Raw genomic sequence first — 21,895 nt, forward strand, 5'->3', positions numbered from 1 at the left:
ACCCTTACTCCAAGAGAGAGAGAGAGAGGAGAGAGAGAGAGAGAGAGAGAGAGAGAGAGAGAGAGAGTTAAGGTTTGCTTGCAATGACCAAAGAGACACTGAGGATAAACGAGAGAGAAATGGAGGGATGATTGTTGGTTTGTGGAAACAAATAAAATAATGAGAGAGAGAGAGTTTTGTTATTCTATGAACTTGCTCTTTTTACCGGCAGGAAAATGACAATATCGTCTACTCCGAATACAAAAGCCAAGAAGTTAATACCAAGAAAATATAACTGATTTCCTTCAATTCGTCTACAACAACAGCACAATGGAACTGGAACATATAATTCAGGCCAAAGGCCAAACACTGGGGGACCTGTTGAAACAATTATTGGTAGTGAGTAAAATGTCAGGTAGAAGAAAGGGAATATGAACGGAGATGGAAGTCAAAGGCATGAAGGTGTTGTAGCCTACAGTGCACCGCGTGAGGTGCACCAACGGCCCTACACCCCTACGGAGGAAACAGCACAATGAGAAAGAGGGCGTGGGATACCAGTCAAGAGTTGAAAGAAAACAATGCACAGGTAACTGACTGGAAGGAAATATACCTTGGATATATCCGGCTGCGCTGGAGTTCACTAAGGCCCAATTATATCCCGTGAATGTCTAGACCGTGGTCGCAAATTCGCAATATACCACCAGTACAAACCTACGCCTAGTCTTACCATCACTCTAGAGTCTAGAAGCCTTCTACACGATTAAACAATAATTGTAAATTTTTTCTAGCACACGAGGGAGGGACATTACGTCACTCACGACAACAAAAACAAGACAAAAAACAATAAGGGTTTTGCAAGCGCAAGGAAGAGCAGCCCAATTTATATGTAAAAAAAAAAAAAAAAAAAAACAAAAAAAAAAAAAAAAAAAAAAAAAAAAAAACCGCGCGCACAAAAAAACAATGAAAAAAACTAAAAAAAACAAAAAAAAAAATTATCTCATTCTAAAAAAACTGATTAAATCTTAAGCAATACGAAAAAAAAAAAAACTGCCTCGTCGTGACAAACAACAACATTAATATCTTTTTAACTAATTTTTAATACGAAGCAGCAGCGTTAAACAAATCTGTAGGTAGGCCTATCTCGTCCACAATTCATGGAACAGACGAAGAATAAGGTTGGAAGAACGTCATGAAAACAAGGAAAGTAGGAAGAAACGAAACAGCAGCCTCCCTCCCTCTTTCACAACCGCCCCCCCCCCCCCCACCCCCCGGGACAAGGAATATCGAGAGAGAGAGAGAGAGAGAGAGAGAGAGAGAGAGAGAGAGAGAGAGAGAATCAGAATGTTACGCGGTAAGGACTTACGCAGTGAAAAAAAAGTTGATAAAAAAAGTTCTTCTCTGGATCCTAAAAAAAAAAAAAAAAAAAAAGGGACGGAATAGCCAAATGAAAAGGAGGAAGGCAAAGATAAATAAAAGTTGAATAAACAGAAAATAAATTGGCGGAAAACTGGGATAGTACTACATATTCAAGCACACTCGACTCGGAGTGAAACCAGTCTCTCTCTCTCTCTCTCTCTCTCTCTCTCTCTCTCTCTCTCTCTCTCTCTCTCTCTCTCTCTCTCTCTTACACATTATGGTCTATATACATCTGCAGTTACTTGTGTACTACATATCCTGTTTATATATATATATATATATATATATATATATATATATATATATATATATATATATAATAAATATGGAGTAAACTAGCGCAAGGACACTATCGTTAAGTATCACAAGAGTACATCGCATCAAAAGAAATCGATACCGGAAGGTAAAAGTGGCAGAGAGAGAGAGAGAGAGAGAGAGCGCAGCAGGGCAGAGACTATAATGAGGTTAATAACATAAGAAGCTTTATGGAAAAGTGGAATAAGAGTGGATCATGATGATGATTTGGGAGAGAGAGAGAGAGAGAGAGAGAGAGAGAGAGAGAGAGAGAGAGAACCTGCGCACCGTGCGCTGCGCGTGATAACCTAGGCTAAACGTGGCTCTTTTAACTGTCTGAGTTCGAATCAAACGGTAAACACGGTCACGCTTGGAGTCACGAGGTCGGAAGACTTGCTGAGAGGTTATAGGTGGGTTGTGCTGTACTGAGAGAGAGAGAGAGAGAGAGAGAGAGAGAGAGAGAGAGAGAGAGAGAGAGAGAGAGATGAGACAAAGTAGGTGACCTCTCAACAAAGAGACTGTACACAGTATTATGTTTTACGTAAATCTATTTTAAGCATAACAGTGTTAGACTTATAATTAAACAAGACAGTTGAAGATGAAAATAAAAATTTAAGGTATCATCGAGTTATATGGGGATTAAAGTTCATAAGTACGGGAAAATTGAGCTTTTTCTTCTTCATGAAAGGAGGAATAAAGATGAGACAACCTAAGATTTTCTACGTAAAATGCAATTAATACTACATGTGAACGACTTACCAAAAAGCGACATCATCACAAAGCAGTAAGATATAATTTGGATATAAAGCTATTTGTAGATTCACATCAACCGTGCATTTGATGTCTAGGCCAGTCCCTTACGACGCTCCTGATTGGCTGTTGATAAGCCAATTGCAAGGCTGGAAACTCTCAGTCTCTCTCGAGAGTTCACATAGGCAGGATGTACATATGTTCCACCTCTCCTGAAAGACAGATCCCTCAGGAGAGGTGGAACATAGATCCTACCCATGTCAACTCTCGAGAGACTGAGTTTCCAGCCCTGTGATTGGCTTATCAACAGCCAATCAGGAGCATAAGGGACTGGCCTAGACATCAAATGCACGGTTGATGTGAATCAACTATAGTACCGTATATACAATATAATCTTAATATATTAATCAAATTGAATTTTCAATGGTCAGATTGTTTACTTGAAATTACACTATTAAATTGTACTTACTATTTGCTTCAAATTGCATTTAAGATACCAATAATTTATGTAATGAGAAAATTATGAAAAATTGCCCAAAATAAACCTCGAAAGTGGTGGGTATTGGTACAGTTTAAAATCCATGTAAGTATATTCCCATATAACCTTCCTGATAGTATGTTATGCAAATCCCCAAATGGATCATATCCATATCACAATATTGGGCTTTTCTTATCTGTATCACCTTATCAACCATATCTTATCCCTATTCTTTTTGAGCACATTTTATTCCTATCCTTTCTCAAGGTAATCTCACCCGTATCCCCTTACTGTGGCATTTTATTCGTAACTCCTTATCACGCTTATCTTTCTGCAGTATAAAGTACAGTATTTGAAATTCCAACTACAAAAGTAAAAAAAACTCTAAAGAGATGAAAAGGTAATGATTTCTCATCACTCCATATACAGCCAGCATCTTCATTTATAAGATTAATTTTCTCATGCTTAATATACTCTACTTCTCTGCCTTCTTCCTAATAATTGGTTAGCCACCAATTACATCACCTTTCCAATGCTTCATCCCCTCAAGCTATAGCTCTCACGCTTCCAATTAGCAGTGCATTTTACCATAAGAGCTTTTAAATAATACATAGTGAATAGGTACTCAAATTTCTATTCAGTCCTGTAGTCAAGAAATGTTGAACTGTACACCACACGAGAATTACCAAATTCTCTATGCTGCAGAACTTTGCAGAACATAAAATACATCTTGATACACATCAATTAAAAAAATTAAAGTTGTGTAATAACATACGTACTAAATCATTTTCCTGTAGTACTGAAATTGCACAACTAACTAAAATACTTATAAGGTAAGGACTCTAATGGTACCATAACATTTGTCAGAAACTATGGGCAGGAAAAGCGCACAACAAGGTGGTAAACTAATAGAAAACGAATGGCAATCTTATCTGTGACTAATTTCATAGTTTCTGAACCACAAAATGATACCATAACATAAGAAGACAGTTCTACTCACCTTCCTCTTAATGGTGTTGAGAGGCCTTTCCGCAGCTGGTTTTCAATGTCTGTTGCCTCCTTGAAGACTGAGGAAATACATGAATTATAAAAATCGAGGTCACTTCAAGCTTTCAAAATGATTTGCATACAATAAGACAGCATTCAATTTTCTCAACGCCTATTAAAATGCTACACTATATTAACATGTAGCTGTGGTATTTTGCAAATATTTCAAGGAAGCAGTGATTTCTAAACTAAAAACTAGGGTAAGTAATAAAAATATTTTTTGGTACTAAGGCAATATATACCCAATGCAAACCATAAAATTGATGGGAAAGGGAAATTTTGTTTATTAGTCAAAGTTTCTAATACCTCTTTTCAAGCTTATTGAGTCTATGCATAGTGGATGGATTTGTATCTAAGATCAAGCACTGGTACCTAAAGGATTCATTGGTGCAAATAAAATAAAATCAAAGACATTTTCGGTGGTAAATCATAATCATTGTTTCTTGCAACCTACATCTTTTACCTGACAAATGAGCATCCCACTAAAAGTCACAGCACAACACATTTAATGTTAAAAACTGGCTAAATTATCCTCTTTCTTTCTTGACATTTTTCACTGAATATCTCACTTTAAATTTAAAAAGGTTTCCCTTGTCCATTGTCTTTTGGCTTTGAAACAACCTTTTAAAAAGAGTACATGTTACCAATTCTGGACACATCTTTTTCACTTAAAAACAGATCACGGAAAAATATACCGTAATTGTCAAAATATCACGACGTGGGATAATGACAGTGATTCCATGAAAGGCCTATTCCATTAAATTTTAGGCTAATATTCAACACACCAGAGAAAAATTCTCTCCCATTTTAAAAAAGCACTGAATTGTTATTTTGTCGAATGCAGTGCCCATATTACATTTTAATCTACAATGTAGTAGCAAACAATGTGAAATTTGCAACTTGTAAACTATTTTTTTCTATAATACCTTATAAAAAATTACTATTAAAAGGCACCAGCAATCAAATAAAAAAGATCCACAACAAAGCATCATTAAATGATATGAACTTAATCAAATGTACGCTGTACTATATTGTATTGATTCAAATACTTATTTTCAGCTGTCACAAAAAGGCTTAAATTTTCAAGTAATCCTAATGGAAGTATTCTATATGAAATATGTTTAACATACTGATGAATTTGTAATATCATATCTACTCAGAAATACAACAGAAACTTATACAGGTGCTTTACAAACAGCAATAAAATAGAACTCCAAGAAAAAATAAGAAATATGAAAAAATCTCATAAAATATTTTTTTTGTAAATACTGGGTAAAAATGTCTGACGGAACCCATATTTTCTTAATGGTCATGTATTAAATTAATTTTCTAAGTAATGGTACATGCATACAGTAATAACTGCTTTGAACCTTGTAGTACAGCTAACTCATTATCAGAACTAGGGCCAGGTTTGGTAACTTATGAAGAACTTAAACAAATGGACAGATTAAAATTTTGAGGAGTAATAGCTAATAAAAAATATGAAGTACTCATAAATGTTACAGTCCTAATAAGAACATGACTTAAAATTGCCAACTTTTGATGACATATGTGAGACTTGAAGTTTAACATTACAGAGGCACAGAAAGTACAATATACTAGAATTCTCAGATGATTACTGAGCTGTGATGGCTGAATATTAACATAAATTAAACCTTTCTAAAAGTTAAGAAATATGCTTCAAACATGAAATCCTATGAATGGGTGACTGAGGTAACATTTAACATCACAGGGATCTCTTGATACTAAAATATATCATAAAAAACACAGGCCACTAACAGCCTCAAACTTCTGGTCTAAAGACTATTTCAAGGGTAACAATTAGAAAAAGTAATTCCTACATCCATTTTAAACTTATTTCATGCACAAATACATCTAAGAATTTCAAAGTTTCTACTACTTTATTGCTATACATAAACAGGAATTGTCATTCATTTACAGGAAACCCCCAAAATAACAAAGATGAAAAAGAACTATAGATGCATATGCTTAGGGGGGATAAAGAAACACGACAGAAAAATGGAACAGAATCAAAATATCTTACTTCCCACTTTACTTTTCATCAACAATGCGATTTCTCCTGGGGGATGCTGTGGCACTAAGCAAGCTTTATTTGGGAGAGATTACATACAGATGCCTTACAGATAATCAGAGTAAAATAAAAGACATTAATAATGACAAATGTACTCAAATCTTGCGATAATACAACTGGGGAACATGTGCTTTTCATTTGTGACATGAAATCTAATCCTCTTCTTGACAATAAACTGCAATAATTTTTTCTTCAAGTGAGACAATAAGCTGGTAGACTTACATGCTTCAGATGCAAGGAATTCCTCATCTGTGATCTGGTCAAAAAGCTCATCATCTTGGTCCTCTGTTTTCACTGGTAATCAATGGCGGAAAAGCACACAGCATGCGGAGGGGCAGGCACACAGGCAATAAGCAAGCAATATTATTGCAAAAAATTATTCAAAATAAAATAATGATTGGAGATAAGAAATAGGGGAGTTGGATTTGAAGGAAATGTCATAAAACTTCAGAAATAAACTAATGCAGGAATAAAAGACCATGAAAAACTTGAATGGTAGCCTCCAAGAAAGGCATGGTGCAAATGCTGTTAAGTTCTTCAAGCAAGTGTTTGTTAGGTCCAAAAATACGAGTTTGCTATACTTGAAACTGTTCTTTAATGAGAGCCCAATGAAACAAAGATTGAAGTGATTAACCACAAATAAGTACAAATATGCCAGTGTTTGTAGAAGAATAAAATTAGCTATCAAGTACTATAAAATTTTTTTTCTGATATACAGTCATTTATATGCACATCTGCATACAAAGAGAATGGAGATTGACAAGTAAAAAATGACCAAAGTTTGTTTTATCCAAGGAAAGTTAACGGGCAACACATTAATAATTTTTTCCTTGTAGGTGACATAAAAATTGCCATTACATATATGGTTTTTTTTTTTATTTACCACCAAAACATGATATATATGTATAGTAGTACAGTGGATCCCCCATATTTGCGTTCTCCGGATTTGCGGACTCACGCATTCCCGGATTTCTCTCAGGAACAATTCCCCCCATTATTCGCGGAAAATTCACACATTCGCGGTATTTTTCTATAAGAAATATCCAGAAATTCCTGGTTTTTTATCAATTTCATCATAAAATGTACTTTTTGTAATAAAACTATTAAAAAACCAAGTACTATAAAAATTTTTAGTGGGTATTTCTTGAGTTTTAACTAACAAAATAGGCCATTTTCAGCATTTTTATACGGGTTCCAACTATTTGTGAATTCTAACTATTTGAGGTGGGATCTGGTACACATCCCCCCGTAAATACGGGGGACCACTGTACATACATCAGAATGAATTACCGCACCCATTAAATTCTGGCAAATCCCAATTAAAGAAAGTGTTTTTCATGATCTCTTCACAGAAAACAGAAAAAGGATAAGAACAAAAACTCTTGAAAACATCAACATATTCTATAAAGTAAAAAAAGAATACAAAATAAAACAAAAGAGGCCAAACATTGCAAACAAAAATTTTTTGCATCTCTAATAGAGAATTACAGAATATAATCAATTTTACATTACAAGGCTCTATCAGTATCAAAAGATCTAAATTTTCACTGAAAATCACAAGCAAAATAATAATTGTAAAAGAAGGAATGGTGGATACTGTTAAAATAAAACAAATCAAAATAATACAAAAAGCTCCTTTTCATTTAAGAAAACCCCCAAGAACAGTTAATCACATCACTTAAGTAAAAAAAACAGTACTACTCTTTCAATTAAATTTTAATGTAGAGTAAAAATTGCAAAATCAATCCTACAACCTCACAAGAAGTTCTTGAATCACACACAAAAAAATACAATCATTGCACATGCACAAACTTAAGTCAACCAAAGAAAGACTGAAACATCTACTTCAACATGCAACATCCACAACTCTCTTTCAGGCCCTCCTGTCTTCTCTGGAGTCTGTATCAAACGAAGTTTTGTTACAGATACTCTCAAGGGTACATGTAGCCTATCATTGTCCCAGCTTTTGCTATACGTATAACATTCTTCCTTGTTTCCACTAATAAAAAAAAGGCTGACATGGCCAGGTGAATGATTGTGGTGGGGAGGGTTGAGTATTCATTTAAAGTTTTACTCATTGTCTGGTGTAAGTTCATGTATGTACATGTCTGAATGCAATTACTAATTGCTTGACTGCCTTGTGCAAGTGGCACCTGATGCATAGGCCATTAATAAAGGTTATAGTTTTCTTACTTCTTTCCATAAAACTTTTGGTGATTCCTCTTTCCATGGTATAACCTCTAGAGTATGTAAAAATATTAATATTATTATATTTTTAAAAGATGAAAAGGTTCATATAAAAAGTAATTATTTCCATGTACAGTATCAACAATTACACAGTTCACTTATCACAAAACTTTATATACCCCAACTTAGTCTCATATCCCAAAATGATCAAACTTCAAATAAAAATTAAAAAATAAGTCTAGTTCTAATCTGGTCAGGGAAAATGTGTACACACTTTTAAGGTGCAATTTTATTTAATGCAAAAACTTAAATGTGTGAATACAGTACCCATAATACTAACCTCAAACTGACTATACAATTAGAAACAACTTTAAACCTTATGACAATAATTTATGTATGTACTGTATTCATATAAAAATATGAAATAAAATGCCATTTGTAATACATACCATTAGATTACAGCAAAATGATTACCATAAATATATAAACACTGTACATAAAAAGTCCATCAAACCTATATCAACTTTATTTCAAATCCCAACATTAAAACAAATGCTTGCGACTGGTACACTATAGTTATGATAAAGGCATCGGTTGTCAAAAATGTTCAAATACAGAAAAGTCAGCGCTTTAAATGGCCATAATCTTTGACCAAAAAAATATACTGAATACTAAATTCCAGACAATGGAAGAGACTAGAAATTTATATAGCACTGATAACTATTTGGATCTAATTATGTATTCCTAAAAAAATATACTGCCTCTATAAACAAGATTTCAACCTGTATTCCTTGAAACGAAAATTTTTCTTCCATACAGTCAGCTCATCCACAAGTACGAAACGAGGTTGCTAAAGTGTGATTGTCCTCTGCACTGAATTATCAAAATTAGCTACCAAAAATTAACGTATTATTCCTAGCACTGGTAGAAGCTCAAGCAACAAGAATGCTAAAATATAAAAGCACAGAGAAGAGGACAAGCAAAACATAAAAGGACAAAACCTATCAAGGACAAACAGTGCAATCAAAGACAAGCAATCATCAGAACAGTAAGAGGACAGAATACTTACACTGTGAAGCACACTGTAAATCACTGGAGGTCAATCCTGTGGCAATTTCAGGCCCAGCTTCACTGTGGTTGACATCAGTTTCCAGGTCTGAACGGGTCCCTAGTGCAATTCCCGAATCGTCGTCCAAACTGTATGTGTCCTTTGGGAATAACAACAGGGCAAAAATATACTTAACAAGAAAAGACATTCATTTTATCAGCAGCAGCTGAGTAGGAATTACTGGCAGGAATCCACAACTAATATTCATAAAAGTGCACCTCAAGTTAATAATGTTTCTTATTCTTGGATACACATAAGTTTTAAAGAAAACAGAAACATCTAAAACAATGAAAGAAAAAATGCCATCCAACAAAAAAAAGAAAAAAAAGAAAGAGGCCTCTCACACATTAATGTATTTAGACATTCCCTATCCAAATTACAAGTCACAAAAATATGAAAAAGTTGTAAAAATTGCTCTTAAATATGAACATGATGGACATGTATTTTCTTTTGATATTTACAAACAAAAAACACAACTTGAGAATTATATTCAAGAACTTTCAGACAATTTTACATTATGCTACTGGAGGCTAAAATTACCAATATTTTGGTAAAGGCAGCAAGAAAATATTTGTCTGACAGCCAACATGGATTGCAGAGTGACATTTAAGAATCTTTACCATTTTAAAACTAAGTGATTATCTTCACTGGAAAATTCTGAGAAACATGGCAAAACTCAACAGTATTTGCTTAATCTATCACAACTCTTCCCTGTCCCTATGTAAGGTTACAATTATTATGAAAACCCAAGCTTAGCATTAAGATCTTTAATTAGTTTTCATGTGGAACTTGTGCTCCCATTCTACTCATTAGTATCATAACTAAAATAAAGTAGTAGTTCATTAAGACTACTTAATCAACTTTCTAGATTCTCATATGGCTATTTCCTCTTAAGAAGAAAAGTTGGATGGCTGGTTATGAAAACACAAAAGGAATTAAAGTTAAAAACAGAAAGCAGGAAGTTGGTGGCTGAATGGCTATTGCTAAAACTTAGAATTCTCTAGAGTGTCACTTGAAAAACACTGAATTGTCAAGTCTATGGGATTCTAAAGTATCCTATAGTATTTGAGTTGAACATGTGAAAATTACAAGAATACAAGATTTGAGACACAAAATTACCTAAACTTGAAAGCAATCAACAAATATCACTAACCAGTCTTTCCTCGCCAGTGCCACTCTCTCGTAGTAGTGCCCGTCTTGGTTTGAAAGGATCAAAAGTTTCACTACCATCACCTCCCTCGGCGCCACACGCATCTCTTCTCCCTAAGGGCGGCGATCTCTGTAACTTGGAAGTTTTCTGGAAAGGATTGATGTTTTCATCGAGATGGGCTGATAACCGAGCAAGGGTGCTAATATCTTTGTCTGCCATGTTGGAGTTCAAGTGACCTGACTTTACATGCACACTATCATCAGAGTCTGGAAGGCCAGAATCTGTAGAACAGTTCATAAACTCTTCAGCAAGACGACTTGCCTCATTTCCTAACAGTTGAGCAAATTCCAGACTATCAAGGTGTCCTATGGTTCCTATAGAAGGAACTTTGGGTATGCCCAAATTCCCCTCATAAAAAGATTCACTTTCATCTGGAAGTAAACAGAAGTCCTTGCCCTGTTTTCCTTCACCCTTGCTATCTACTTTCAGCTCATTAATTTCATTTTCTTGCGATTTATTTTCACCTAACTGTGAATTAGCTTCCTCATCTGTTTTTTCTAAATTTTCTACTTTATCAGCTTCTAAAACACCATTTGCTGGTACTGAGCTTTCACTGCTTCTACAGTTTTCTTCTTCCTGGACAGTATTTCCTTCAAATGAACTACAAGTTTCTTTAAGTTCTTTAGGGGAGTCTGTTACATCAGCATATTCACTGTTAACATGGTTAACTGAGAGAGTTTCTTGCTCTTCTTGTTCCACAGGGATGGGAGTAACTGACTGCTGACTTGTGTCCTCTGATGTTTCCTTGGATAGGGTTTTTGGTTCCTCTGTGCAAGGCCCTCCAAGTACCTCCCTGATTGGTTTTGATGTTTCTACAGCTGTGTTATCAGAAATTTCATTAACACAGGATTTTGGTTTGAAAGGATCAAAGTTTGGGTCATCTAAGAAGTCTAGATTGTATCCTTTCTTGGGTTGTACAGGTAAATCCTCAACTTCTTGGGAATTTGATGTTTCCTCAACAACTTTGTTCTCTTCCGAAGATGGTGCTGTTTCTGGCTTGATGTCCTGTTCTTGCTTTTCTGATTGTGCTTTTACTTTGTTTTTGATGACTGAAAAACCTTTCTTGGGGACCGTTTTCTTTGGAGAAACTACTTTTACTTTAGGCTTAGGTTCTTGATCATTTGGCACAGAAACACCCTCTTTTGGAGGTGAATTACTTACAGCGCATTTTGTCGCGAAGGGATTGAAATTGGGGTCATCTAGATTGTCTAAAAAGTCGAGGTTGTATCCCTTTGATGGAGGAAGTGGAAGCTCTTCTGGTTCTGTCTTATTATCTGTTTCATTTAAAGCTTTCTCATTAACTCTATTATTATTCTTTTCAATAACTTTTGATTTGGGAGTTTTGCTGACTGGCTTTTTATTTGGCACAGGTTTACAATTACGTCTAGGAGGTGGCTTACTGGGTGATTTAGTTGAATCTTCAAGATTTACTTCTAAAGGTTCATCAGATTTCAGATGATCACTGGGTTTTGATTCTACACTTGGGGTATCTTCAACTTTATTTTCTGAAGTAGTCTCTGGATTCTGGGTGCCTCCTGCATTAGCAGAAGGTTCAGGGTTCTTAACACTATTTTTGGTGTCTTTCTTTTTCCTTATGGCAGGTTTTAATGGGGGAAGCTTTCGACCTGCTTCTGGGCTTGGAGGAGGGGTATTTCTCACTGCAGTTTTTGTAGCAAATGGATTGAAATTTGGGTCATCTAGATTGTCAAGGAAATCTAAGCAATAACCTTTCTTTGGAGGAATTGGTACATCATCACCAGCTAATGCACTTTCTGCAGGTTCTTCAGTAACTTGTTCAGTTGGAGAGTCACAAGGAACTTTATTCCCAGTGGGTGGCTGTATGTTATCAACCTCGGATGACTCACTTGTATGGAGTAAAGACTGATTATCTTTTGATTCGACTTGGGTGGTCTGCAGAGCTTGACTATCTTTTGAAATTTCTTCAACCTGTTTTTCTACAGAAGTAATATCTTTACTTTCACAATGATTCACAGGCTCAATATTAGTTTCCTCATTACCTTCACAATTTAAAAGCTCTTCCTTCACAGGAGTGCTATTTTCTGTTTTCTCTGCACAATTTTGGGCATTGGATTCAACTCCTTCTTCATTAGTAGGCTGCGCTTTTTCTACTTCACTTGCAAAACAACTGGCACTCTCCTCTTGTTGTACTTTACTAACAGGCAAACTGTTACATTCGTTCTTGATATCTACAGAACCTTGTGATTCCAAGGGCGATTCTTCCTTTCTTTCTGTTAAACTACTACTGACTTGATCATTTATTACCGTATGACTGGATATTACTTCAGTAACCTCTTGCTCAACACAGGCCTTTGTACTGATTGTCTCTTCGATTACCTCGTTCCTTGTTACTGTGACAAGAGAATCACTTATGGCACTTTCTTTAGTATCTACACTTGTTAAATGCTGTTCACTGAGATCTTCCGCACCTTCGATGAACCCGTTTTCAACATTAACACAATTACCATTAATACTGTTCTCTACAATACTGTTCTCCAACTGGGTTTCTGTTTCACTCACAGATTTGTCACTACTGGGAGTCACAGCCGGCCCTGGGGACTGGGTGCAGTCTGTAACTGGTGGTACTGGAAGACAATTATCTGACGATGGCTGCTGAGTGACGACAGTTGGGTCAGGCGGGAGGTCAACTTCCTCTGCACTTTCATACTCAGAATCTGAAAGAAGGTTCTCAGAGTGAGACCTACATTTGAGAAAAGAACAGCAATGGCAGAATGACATTCTATAGCAATGGCTTAGATTACAACTGATAAGACAATAGGCAGAAAACACCTGCTACTCATTGTTAAACACGTATCTAATCACAAAACCAAAAGCAGCCTACTGCATCTGCATCAAACATTAGTAGAGAACCTCTAACGTTATTCACTACCATAATTCAGAACAACATGCACAAATAAATAAACAACACTTTATAACCAGCTATCAGATACAATACCATAAGCTCTGACCATCTTGGTACTTTGTGGAACACTGCTGAGTGAACACAAAAATAACTACATGAGTACAAAGAGAGTGTGGCACTGATTGGTTATCAAAGAAGATTTCAAGACACAGTGGGGAAGATTAGCTTTTGGCACCTTATCAACACGTTTGCTAGAAGTGTGTGAATCACTGGTCATTTAAATAAGACATATTTTTAAATGATGCCTGCACTTTATTACTACAGTTAATGATAAGCCTTATCAGTGATGTTAAGTGGTTTAACCAGACAGCTAAATTACAAGTAAAAAAATAAGTAAACAATATAAAATATCTTTCAGAAGTTGAACTTATGCAAAAAAAAATTCAAAACTAATGCAACGCAAAAAAAAAACATGAAAAATATTTCCTCCTGAAATCTAATAGACAGTCCAAATACAAATATATTCACTTGCACTTATCTCCTCTTACTTTACATTCTAAAGGAAATGACACATGTTGCAATCTACCCTTAGGATGACTTCTTAAAGGATATTAAACTAAGAAGACTTATCACCAATTATTGACAAACCTACTGTAACTCACCTTCATTAAACAAAAAATGAGGAAGTAGGTTTGGAGCTTACATGTATGAGGTGAATGACCGATCAGAACAAATTACGGAAATGAATTCATCACTTAATGGCATTACATTTATAGCACCAGCAACAAGTATCTCCCAACATGTAACAACACAGCATTAAAAGACCATGAATTTCTGAGTATGGTACCTATAATGCTGGGTGCAGAGAGAAAAACATACATCCCAAATGCATTAAAATATACCTGGGGAAGATATGGGTTCTGACTATTATAGCAAATAGAATTATATACCATTAAGTACATGTACCATTCTAAAAAATGAAATAGAAAACTAAGTATATGACATCAAAACTGAGAGGTAAAGTATCATTAAAACATACAGTAGTTTAACAAGACACTAAGTAATATGTATACTCTGTAAGTAAACCTTGAAATTTCTTACATATTTCCTGGTGCAGTCCAGCCAACCTACTGAAGTATCTAGTTTTCATTTAGAAGAGAAATCTCCTGGCATGCTTACCCTTATGAGATATCCAGTCATACCCTTGTTTTTATTCTCTTAATTTCATTAGCTACAGTACTTTATGTTATGGCTTTAACTATTTATTAGGTATGATGTTATATTTACCGGTAAAAATGCAATGTTAACATTATCAGCATAAGTTTCTCATTACTGTAAAAGGAGTTATAGCAAAAATAATTTTTCAGAATAGGAAATGAAATGCCCTTCATTTGGAAATTATTTTCTTCCTGGCAACAATTCAGATAAGTTTGTTTTTCTCTGTAAAACAATTTCACACAATTTTATCAATAATATACTCTAAGATACCATTTAGGATAAACAGGCAAGCAAGCTAAGACATACTTACTACAGTGCGCACTCTTGGAAGCAATGATAATCATTTGTGAATGGTAGTAACAATTTATAATTACTATAAAGACAACTTTGAAGGTAAAAATTACTACACTGGCAAATGTGGTTTGTTTTCGCAAGCAATGGTTTACAGAATTTAAAAGATTTTGTTAAGAAACAGTAAAACACACCAATCTGTGTAAAAGTGTCAACACTTCATACGGTCAAAATACATATTTTTCCTCAAATAAGTTTTAAAGAAGAAACCAAAACTCAGGAATTGAGTCTATAAAAGGCTGAAAGAAATCAACACTTTCTTAAAACAAATCATAATTACTTGCAGTTTTTCTGTAAATCTAGGAAAAGCTTGGTGTATTACATACAACTAAAATTCACCCTATTAATACAGACAATTAAGCAGCATAGTACATTAATCGAAGTGAGTAGAGAATACTATACTGTGCCTATGTTTGCACATACCTATAAGTCTTTGTGAAATAAGTGGGTTGTGATAGCTTGCTCTAAAAGTACTATAAAATGTACTTAGCTTTCTTTTAGCAAACTCAGATGCACAATATTTGTTAGTCAGAACACACAAGTGAAATACTGTCAAAATCCACAAAACATACAGTACACTAGTGAAAAATATTATTTGTGCAAAATTTGTGAGCATCAACCAAATGACAGCAAAACAATGACTAGATTCACATTATTAAAAATGCCAACATTTATTATTCAGGATAATACTATTGTACTTCTTGAAAAAGGAGAAAAAAAAGTCTAGAGGGAACTTTCCTGTTTAACGATACAATAGAAATTTCTTGAGTTTTACAGGATATTATTCATCAAGCAGAATACTAATTTAAATCATTTATTATTTGTAATAAAACACTTTCTTATATTTATGCAATTTAGAAAAAGGTACTAAGAATCACTTGAGGTATTTTTTAAGCCTGTAGTTATAAAATTGATTTCATGACAATCACAGAAAATGATTAAGGTTACGACAAATATGGTTAATCGTAATTTAGTTTACGTAACTTCATAACATTCCTTCATTAAACATGGGTAAGTAAAATCAAATCAAATAAACTAAAAAAAACACAAACATACAAATTTAGGTCTGATTTGAATTAAAACACACAGTTCTTAGTGATGTGAGGGAATGAAAATGCATTAGCTAAACTCAACATAAACTAATACTTTTAAAAGCATTTAGGAATACCTTTTTTAACCCCATTTTGGGTATTGTTCAGTTCAACTGAGTCAGACACTGCAAATGAACAAACATTATTAGCAACAATTACTACACATGGAGCTTGAGCTTCATAACCTACGAACAAGTAGAAGAAAAAACTGATAAGAGTAAGACGCACACATTCATACGAAAATGTCATTAATTAACGGAGCATACTGCCTTGGCTGAATAACAAAATACAATCCGCAACCATAATTTCTATCAAGTCATTAGGTACAGATGGATATTTACAGAAAATGAATGCAATAATTAAAATCTGATGTGAAAACGCTATTTACTGATGATTATCATGGCTATCAGATTCATCAATGCTTTAACTGTAAAGGACTAAAGTTATCGCAAGGAAATGGTTAATTTTCTCAAGAAAGCAACATTTTAACCAGTACCAGTATGCAATATAATGATGACAATCGACTATTACAACCCTATTTTATTATCGAAAAAACATTTATCATAAAATCCCATTATTCAAAAGATTTCTTATTCTGTGTATGTACAACTAATCCCAGTTACATACATCTGTCTATATTCTGAACAACGGCGCCTGCTCCATCTAACTGGACCTTCCCTGATGCTCTGCATCTACACTCCCTCCATTCTGCCCAATACTATAGGGACTGAATGAGTGCAAGGCTGAGAGGAGGGCAACAGACTACAATTCTCAAAGGGCTAATGAAATTGGACAGTTAGGTAAGAAAAGGCCACGAGATAATTAATGAAAAGTAAAATGCAGAGTGCAATGCAGATGGGAAACTACAAGGGGACACTGGAAAGACCATCTTTGGCGCTATACTGTAATCTATAGTGAGCTGCACAAGGAACACAATAAGCAATACTTCCTATGTGAGGGAAGTGGGTTTTATTTCTGAGTAAGATTGGACAAAAAGGTGGAAGAAAAATGATCAAAATCATCACTTGTGATGGAAAGGAAGAAATAAATGGGAACAGAATTAATATTTCTATTTGGGGATAAATGGACTCGACTAACAACAGGCAACATTTTGAAATGGGAAGTACACACACAATTGCCTACTTCAAAAATGATTAAATTTACATGGAGAGCTACAATTCCCTATATGCAAATACAACATGAGGTACCAATAATTGCATAGTTTTGTTTAAAATAATTGTAAGAATGTTGTTCAGCCATAAACAGTATACGTACAATACCATACAGAACAAAAGTGAACATTTCTAAAAACATCTTTATACTTTTCTTATGACAAAATTTTACAATAGAATATCAAGAATAAAAAAAACCACTTAATTGAAAAATTACAGATACAGTTTCAAAATATAGCCTTTTACTGTATTGCACATATTAATGAAAACCTGAAAAATTCACTTACCTACATAAAAAAAATTCATAAAAATAATACTACAGGTATTCATAAAAAAATTATCTTAAAAAGGTGGATTTTGAAAAAATTCAATTCTGGTTACACTACAATCACTGACCATTAGTACACTATGATGATACCACAAGATGAAAAGCTGAGTTGCGTTTCCAAACTGCTTAATAATTAACACATCTCAGGAAACGAGCGTTAGTAAGTAAGCAAAAGAGAAGTTTTAAATATCTCTGCATTTCTGCTGCCATATAATATGACGGGGGGAAATAAACCCATTTAGTCTTTAAACAAAAATAAATAATGATAGAGAACCTGAAAAATTCCCTTTAGGATATTTGACAATTGGCATGCAGTGAGAATAACCTCATCTTTGTAAGCAAGAAAACAAGCCTAGTTTACAATTAGATTAACAGTTAATTATTTAACATCTAGTTTGTTTCCATTACAATGCCAATTTTGCACTACATCACATAGCAACAAGGATAAAGGAAGAGGAGGGGCATGCTAATTCAGCTAAGAATAAATGAGAAATGATAGTTTGAATTTATCTACTATTACAGTCCTGTAACTCATCCCAGGGGTAAAGGAAATAATTTTCATTACTTCATAGAAGACAGAGTAACAAGACCATTAGGAATAGTAGTAGTAAAAAATAAAACTGCACTGAAACAAACCTGAATTAACTGATGCCTCAGGATTCTTTGTCACTCCTTTGAGAACAGAATTAACTAATGGTTGTGTCCTGACAGCAGCAGTTCCATTAAGGTTTTCAGAAAGGCTGTTTGGGGAATCTGTTAAACAGGAAGCAAAACTGACTTCTTCTGCAGTGGAGGGTGTTTCACAATCTTTACTCAAGCTGAAATTGGGATGCAAGTTATAAGTGCCGATAGCCTCACGAGACCAAGTAAAAACCTTTCCAAAATAGGTTTTATAAATAGTCACCACAGTACACGTATGTTTTGTCATTAATTTCTCATTTAGTGATGATTAATTTGTTATTTACATCATGACTAATCTGAGTCCTTTTTACCTATCTTGTAATGAAAAAAATAAAGAAACAAAATAGGAACTAAAATACAACTTTTAGTTGGTAATAATCTAATGGAAATTGGAAAAAACATCTCATTTTTATAATAAAATGAAATCTTATTGTATACTTCCCAAACAATTATACGACTGTAGGGAATCTACAGCTATATAACTGTTTGGTAAGACTACAATAAAAAATATAATTATATACTCTATATATAATGCATGCTTAAGTCCTTTGGTATTAAAAGAATGTTTACAAGATCATAAGAAAACATGAAAATCCTTGTACCTCTCTGGTGATGTATCGGAAACAGGAGACCTTGGTGTGGAAGGAGGACTGGTACTATTAATGCTCTCTGACACTGGTTCTGTAGTGACACGCTGGACATCGGCCTCCTCTTCTAGCTTGCATGGAGTATCTGCAGAGCCAGGAGGGGGCACACCTCCCTGCAATGGCAACAACAGGTAAGTTGGAAACTCTTTATTGACAGTAATATTTATAAATACTATCTATGTAAAGAGCATTAAGTCAGAAGAGTTATAAACCCTGAACAATATAAGAAACATAAAAAGCAAAATATCAAAACTTAAACTGCAGAGCTAAACATTATTAATAAGAGAGAAACACCTACACTCTCAATCCTGACAGCCTACTGACTTATCGAAGAAAGTTCAAAAAAACAAATCCTACACACAGGTGCAAGAAGGAATGACACAGATTCTATTCATTTGCTCATTATCAACAGTATTTTTGGCAAACTTTCAACTGATTTTTTATGTGGTAAACATACAGTGCAGTTTACCTGTTTAATTCTTACTAACTTACATTTACGTATGCATCAATACTACTTATCGTTTTAAGCCCGGTGCATTTCAAAAGCCCATAAACAAATTACTAATTTTTACATCTCTTTCAAGATGTAAAATCATGCCACTTCAAACTAGTATTTCATCAGTAATGTTTTTACATCATCCCCATATATTAAATTACAACATACATCATCTGGGGACAAGTTGCCTATTACTGAGAGATTGCTTTTCAAATACTACTACGTATTCTTCAGATATCTGAATCAAGAGGCATTTTCTTGTCAACTATCCTTGTCTTAACTGCAAATTTAAATACTGTTTTAAATGTTTCATCAATACACATTGTGTAAATAAATGAACTGCTTTGAATTTTTTCATTTTATGTATTCCTTGAAAGCCCAGCTAAGGAATACCTATGCCATTAGGAAGACTTTTTGTTATTTTCTGATAGAAAAAAATATGGCAACAAAATTTATGCTGTGTGGGTCTAGATGATAAATTATTTTGAAGCAATATCTTGCATATTAATAATTTTACTTCATAAACATCAAGATTGGGTAAAAGGTTTTAATTATGCACTACACATATATGTATTAATACATTCTTAGGAATATTACAAAAATGTTCTATCAGTGCCCTTGGCTACCAAAATCTTTTAAAAATTTCCATCACAAATCAAGTTAATTGTTTTCAGGTTCACACAATGGTTTTATTAAATATCACAATAAAAGATGAACCTTAATCTTTCCACAGATACAGCCTTTATTTTCCCTTCCAAAAGCAGTCATTTACAAACATATAAAAATCTAATACTGTATGCTACACTTTTTTAAGCAATTTTCTGGGCAAGATATCTCAATTACAATAAAATAAAAATTTGGTTAACAGCATAAAATTGTGCCATAAATCATCTGATGTATGATGCGGCTATTTAAAAATGAAACAGAGAAGCCATCATGAGTTTTCTTACCAATGTCTTAATAAAAACCTAATACCTGAATCAACATTACATTAATGTTCCTTAAAAATTTTATATTGATTCTTTTTACTCCCATTCCTCACTTCTTAAGTTATTTAAACAGAAAATACAAATACATTCAGAGTTAAGATTAGTACTGTATAAAATGCCACATATTAACCAACACTTGCTCTGGTTTGAAATTAATTATTTGTCGTGCATAAACATTTCATGATTACATAGCTACATACAAATCAGTATTTCCTATACTGCAAGACTTGTTCCATAAAAGGATGTAGAGACTTGAAAAAATATCAAAGAATGAAAATAAAAGATAGTAGTACACTAATCAGCCAAAACAACGATGCACTGGAGTCTACATGTTAAAATTTAGTAAAGCAATACACTTTGTAGGTGTAAATAATACTTAAAAACAATGAATATGGAAAACATTGTAGGTGTAAATAATACTTAGAAACAATGAATATGGAAAACATTGTAGGTGTAAATAATACTTAGAAACAATGAATATGGAAAACATTGTAGGTGTAAATAATACTTAGAAACAATGAATATGGAAAACAAATTAGAAAATAAGCACAGAGATGAAAATCTTGGTCTATTATGTTAAAAAAAAAAGGAGTATATCAGAAATGAAAATCTACCTTGAAGATTCCATTTCATTCTTGGATACATTAGTTATACAGTAGCACCAAGCATGACATTCTCAAATGAATTCTGTCAATCTTGCATTACAATTATATTCATTTTAAAAGGCAGTTCCAAATGACTTCAAGTAGACTAAACTGATAGAAACTTAATGTGAAAAAGTTTAAATCATAAAAGTAGTAAAAAAAGAGGAACCATATACACGACAAATAAGCACTGATTAAAATAAAAATTCTGTATCTTTATAAGCAATGTAATACAATCCAAAAAATTATATGTATTCTGAAACCATAAAGAAAAGTCAAGAAAGCTCAATTGTGAAGAAACGTTCCACAATGCTAAGAAAACAAATTTATTTTATTTCGTAGTAAAAATATGGTAATCGAGGTACCTTATTTATGCATTGCACAGAAAATGTAAAATATCTAATAAGAAAGTTGTATAGGTACTTTTGGTTAGTATTTCTATATACGTAGTAAGTGTTGTTGCTTAGTATGTCTAAGTCTAGTGTAACCTGGCTAATGTCCACCCTTAGTCTAAGGTTATCATGTAATACTTCTTCAAAATATACAAATCATTTGTTAAATATGGACTGACTGTAGTTATACATTGTACTGTACTGAATTTCTAACCTATGCACAAAAACTTGAAAGTGTGTGAAATAAACAAAGTTACCTGAAAAATAAATGCAACAAAGATTCTGCTTTATATAATGTAAAGTAGTCTTTTCCTGAATAATAATAGTATGTAATCTATCATTTAAATTGCATAACAAAGGTATCACAGCTTACAGCAAGGCAAAAATAGTCATGCTTTTATATCCTTAATATCTTTTAACTGCTGATTACTCTTAAATTATTGT

At 33.7% G+C, this 21,895-nt stretch overlaps 1 protein-coding gene across 6 annotated transcripts in view; it reads right to left on the reverse strand.

Moving 5' to 3' along the window:
* LOC135214271 (transforming acidic coiled-coil-containing protein 3-like) overlaps window positions 1–21,895 on the reverse strand; it is a 392,152-nt gene that overhangs the window by 65,580 nt on the left and 304,677 nt on the right. For 3 of the 6 annotated variants that reach the window (XM_064248386.1, XM_064248385.1, XM_064248384.1), the window contains 7 exons: window positions 18,886–19,043; window positions 18,239–18,420; window positions 16,180–16,227; window positions 10,505–13,254; window positions 9,313–9,451; window positions 6,279–6,350; window positions 3,918–3,984 (listed from right to left, as the gene is read on the reverse strand). In XM_064248386.1, the coding sequence (XP_064104456.1) occupies window positions 3,918–3,984; window positions 6,279–6,350; window positions 9,313–9,451; window positions 10,505–13,254; window positions 16,180–16,227; window positions 18,239–18,420; window positions 18,886–19,043 (3,416 nt within the window). Of the gene's footprint in view, window positions 1–3,917; window positions 3,985–6,278; window positions 6,351–9,312; window positions 9,452–10,504; window positions 13,255–13,535; window positions 13,641–16,179; window positions 16,228–18,238; window positions 18,421–18,885; window positions 19,044–21,895 lie in introns of those variants that run through there. The other 3 variants (XM_064248388.1, XM_064248389.1, XM_064248390.1) reach the window with 3 other exon arrangements.

Source organism: Macrobrachium nipponense, chromosome 45 (assembly GCF_015104395.2).
Source record: "Macrobrachium nipponense isolate FS-2020 chromosome 45, ASM1510439v2, whole genome shotgun sequence".
NCBI classification, from domain to species: Eukaryota; Metazoa; Arthropoda; class Malacostraca; order Decapoda; family Palaemonidae; genus Macrobrachium; species Macrobrachium nipponense.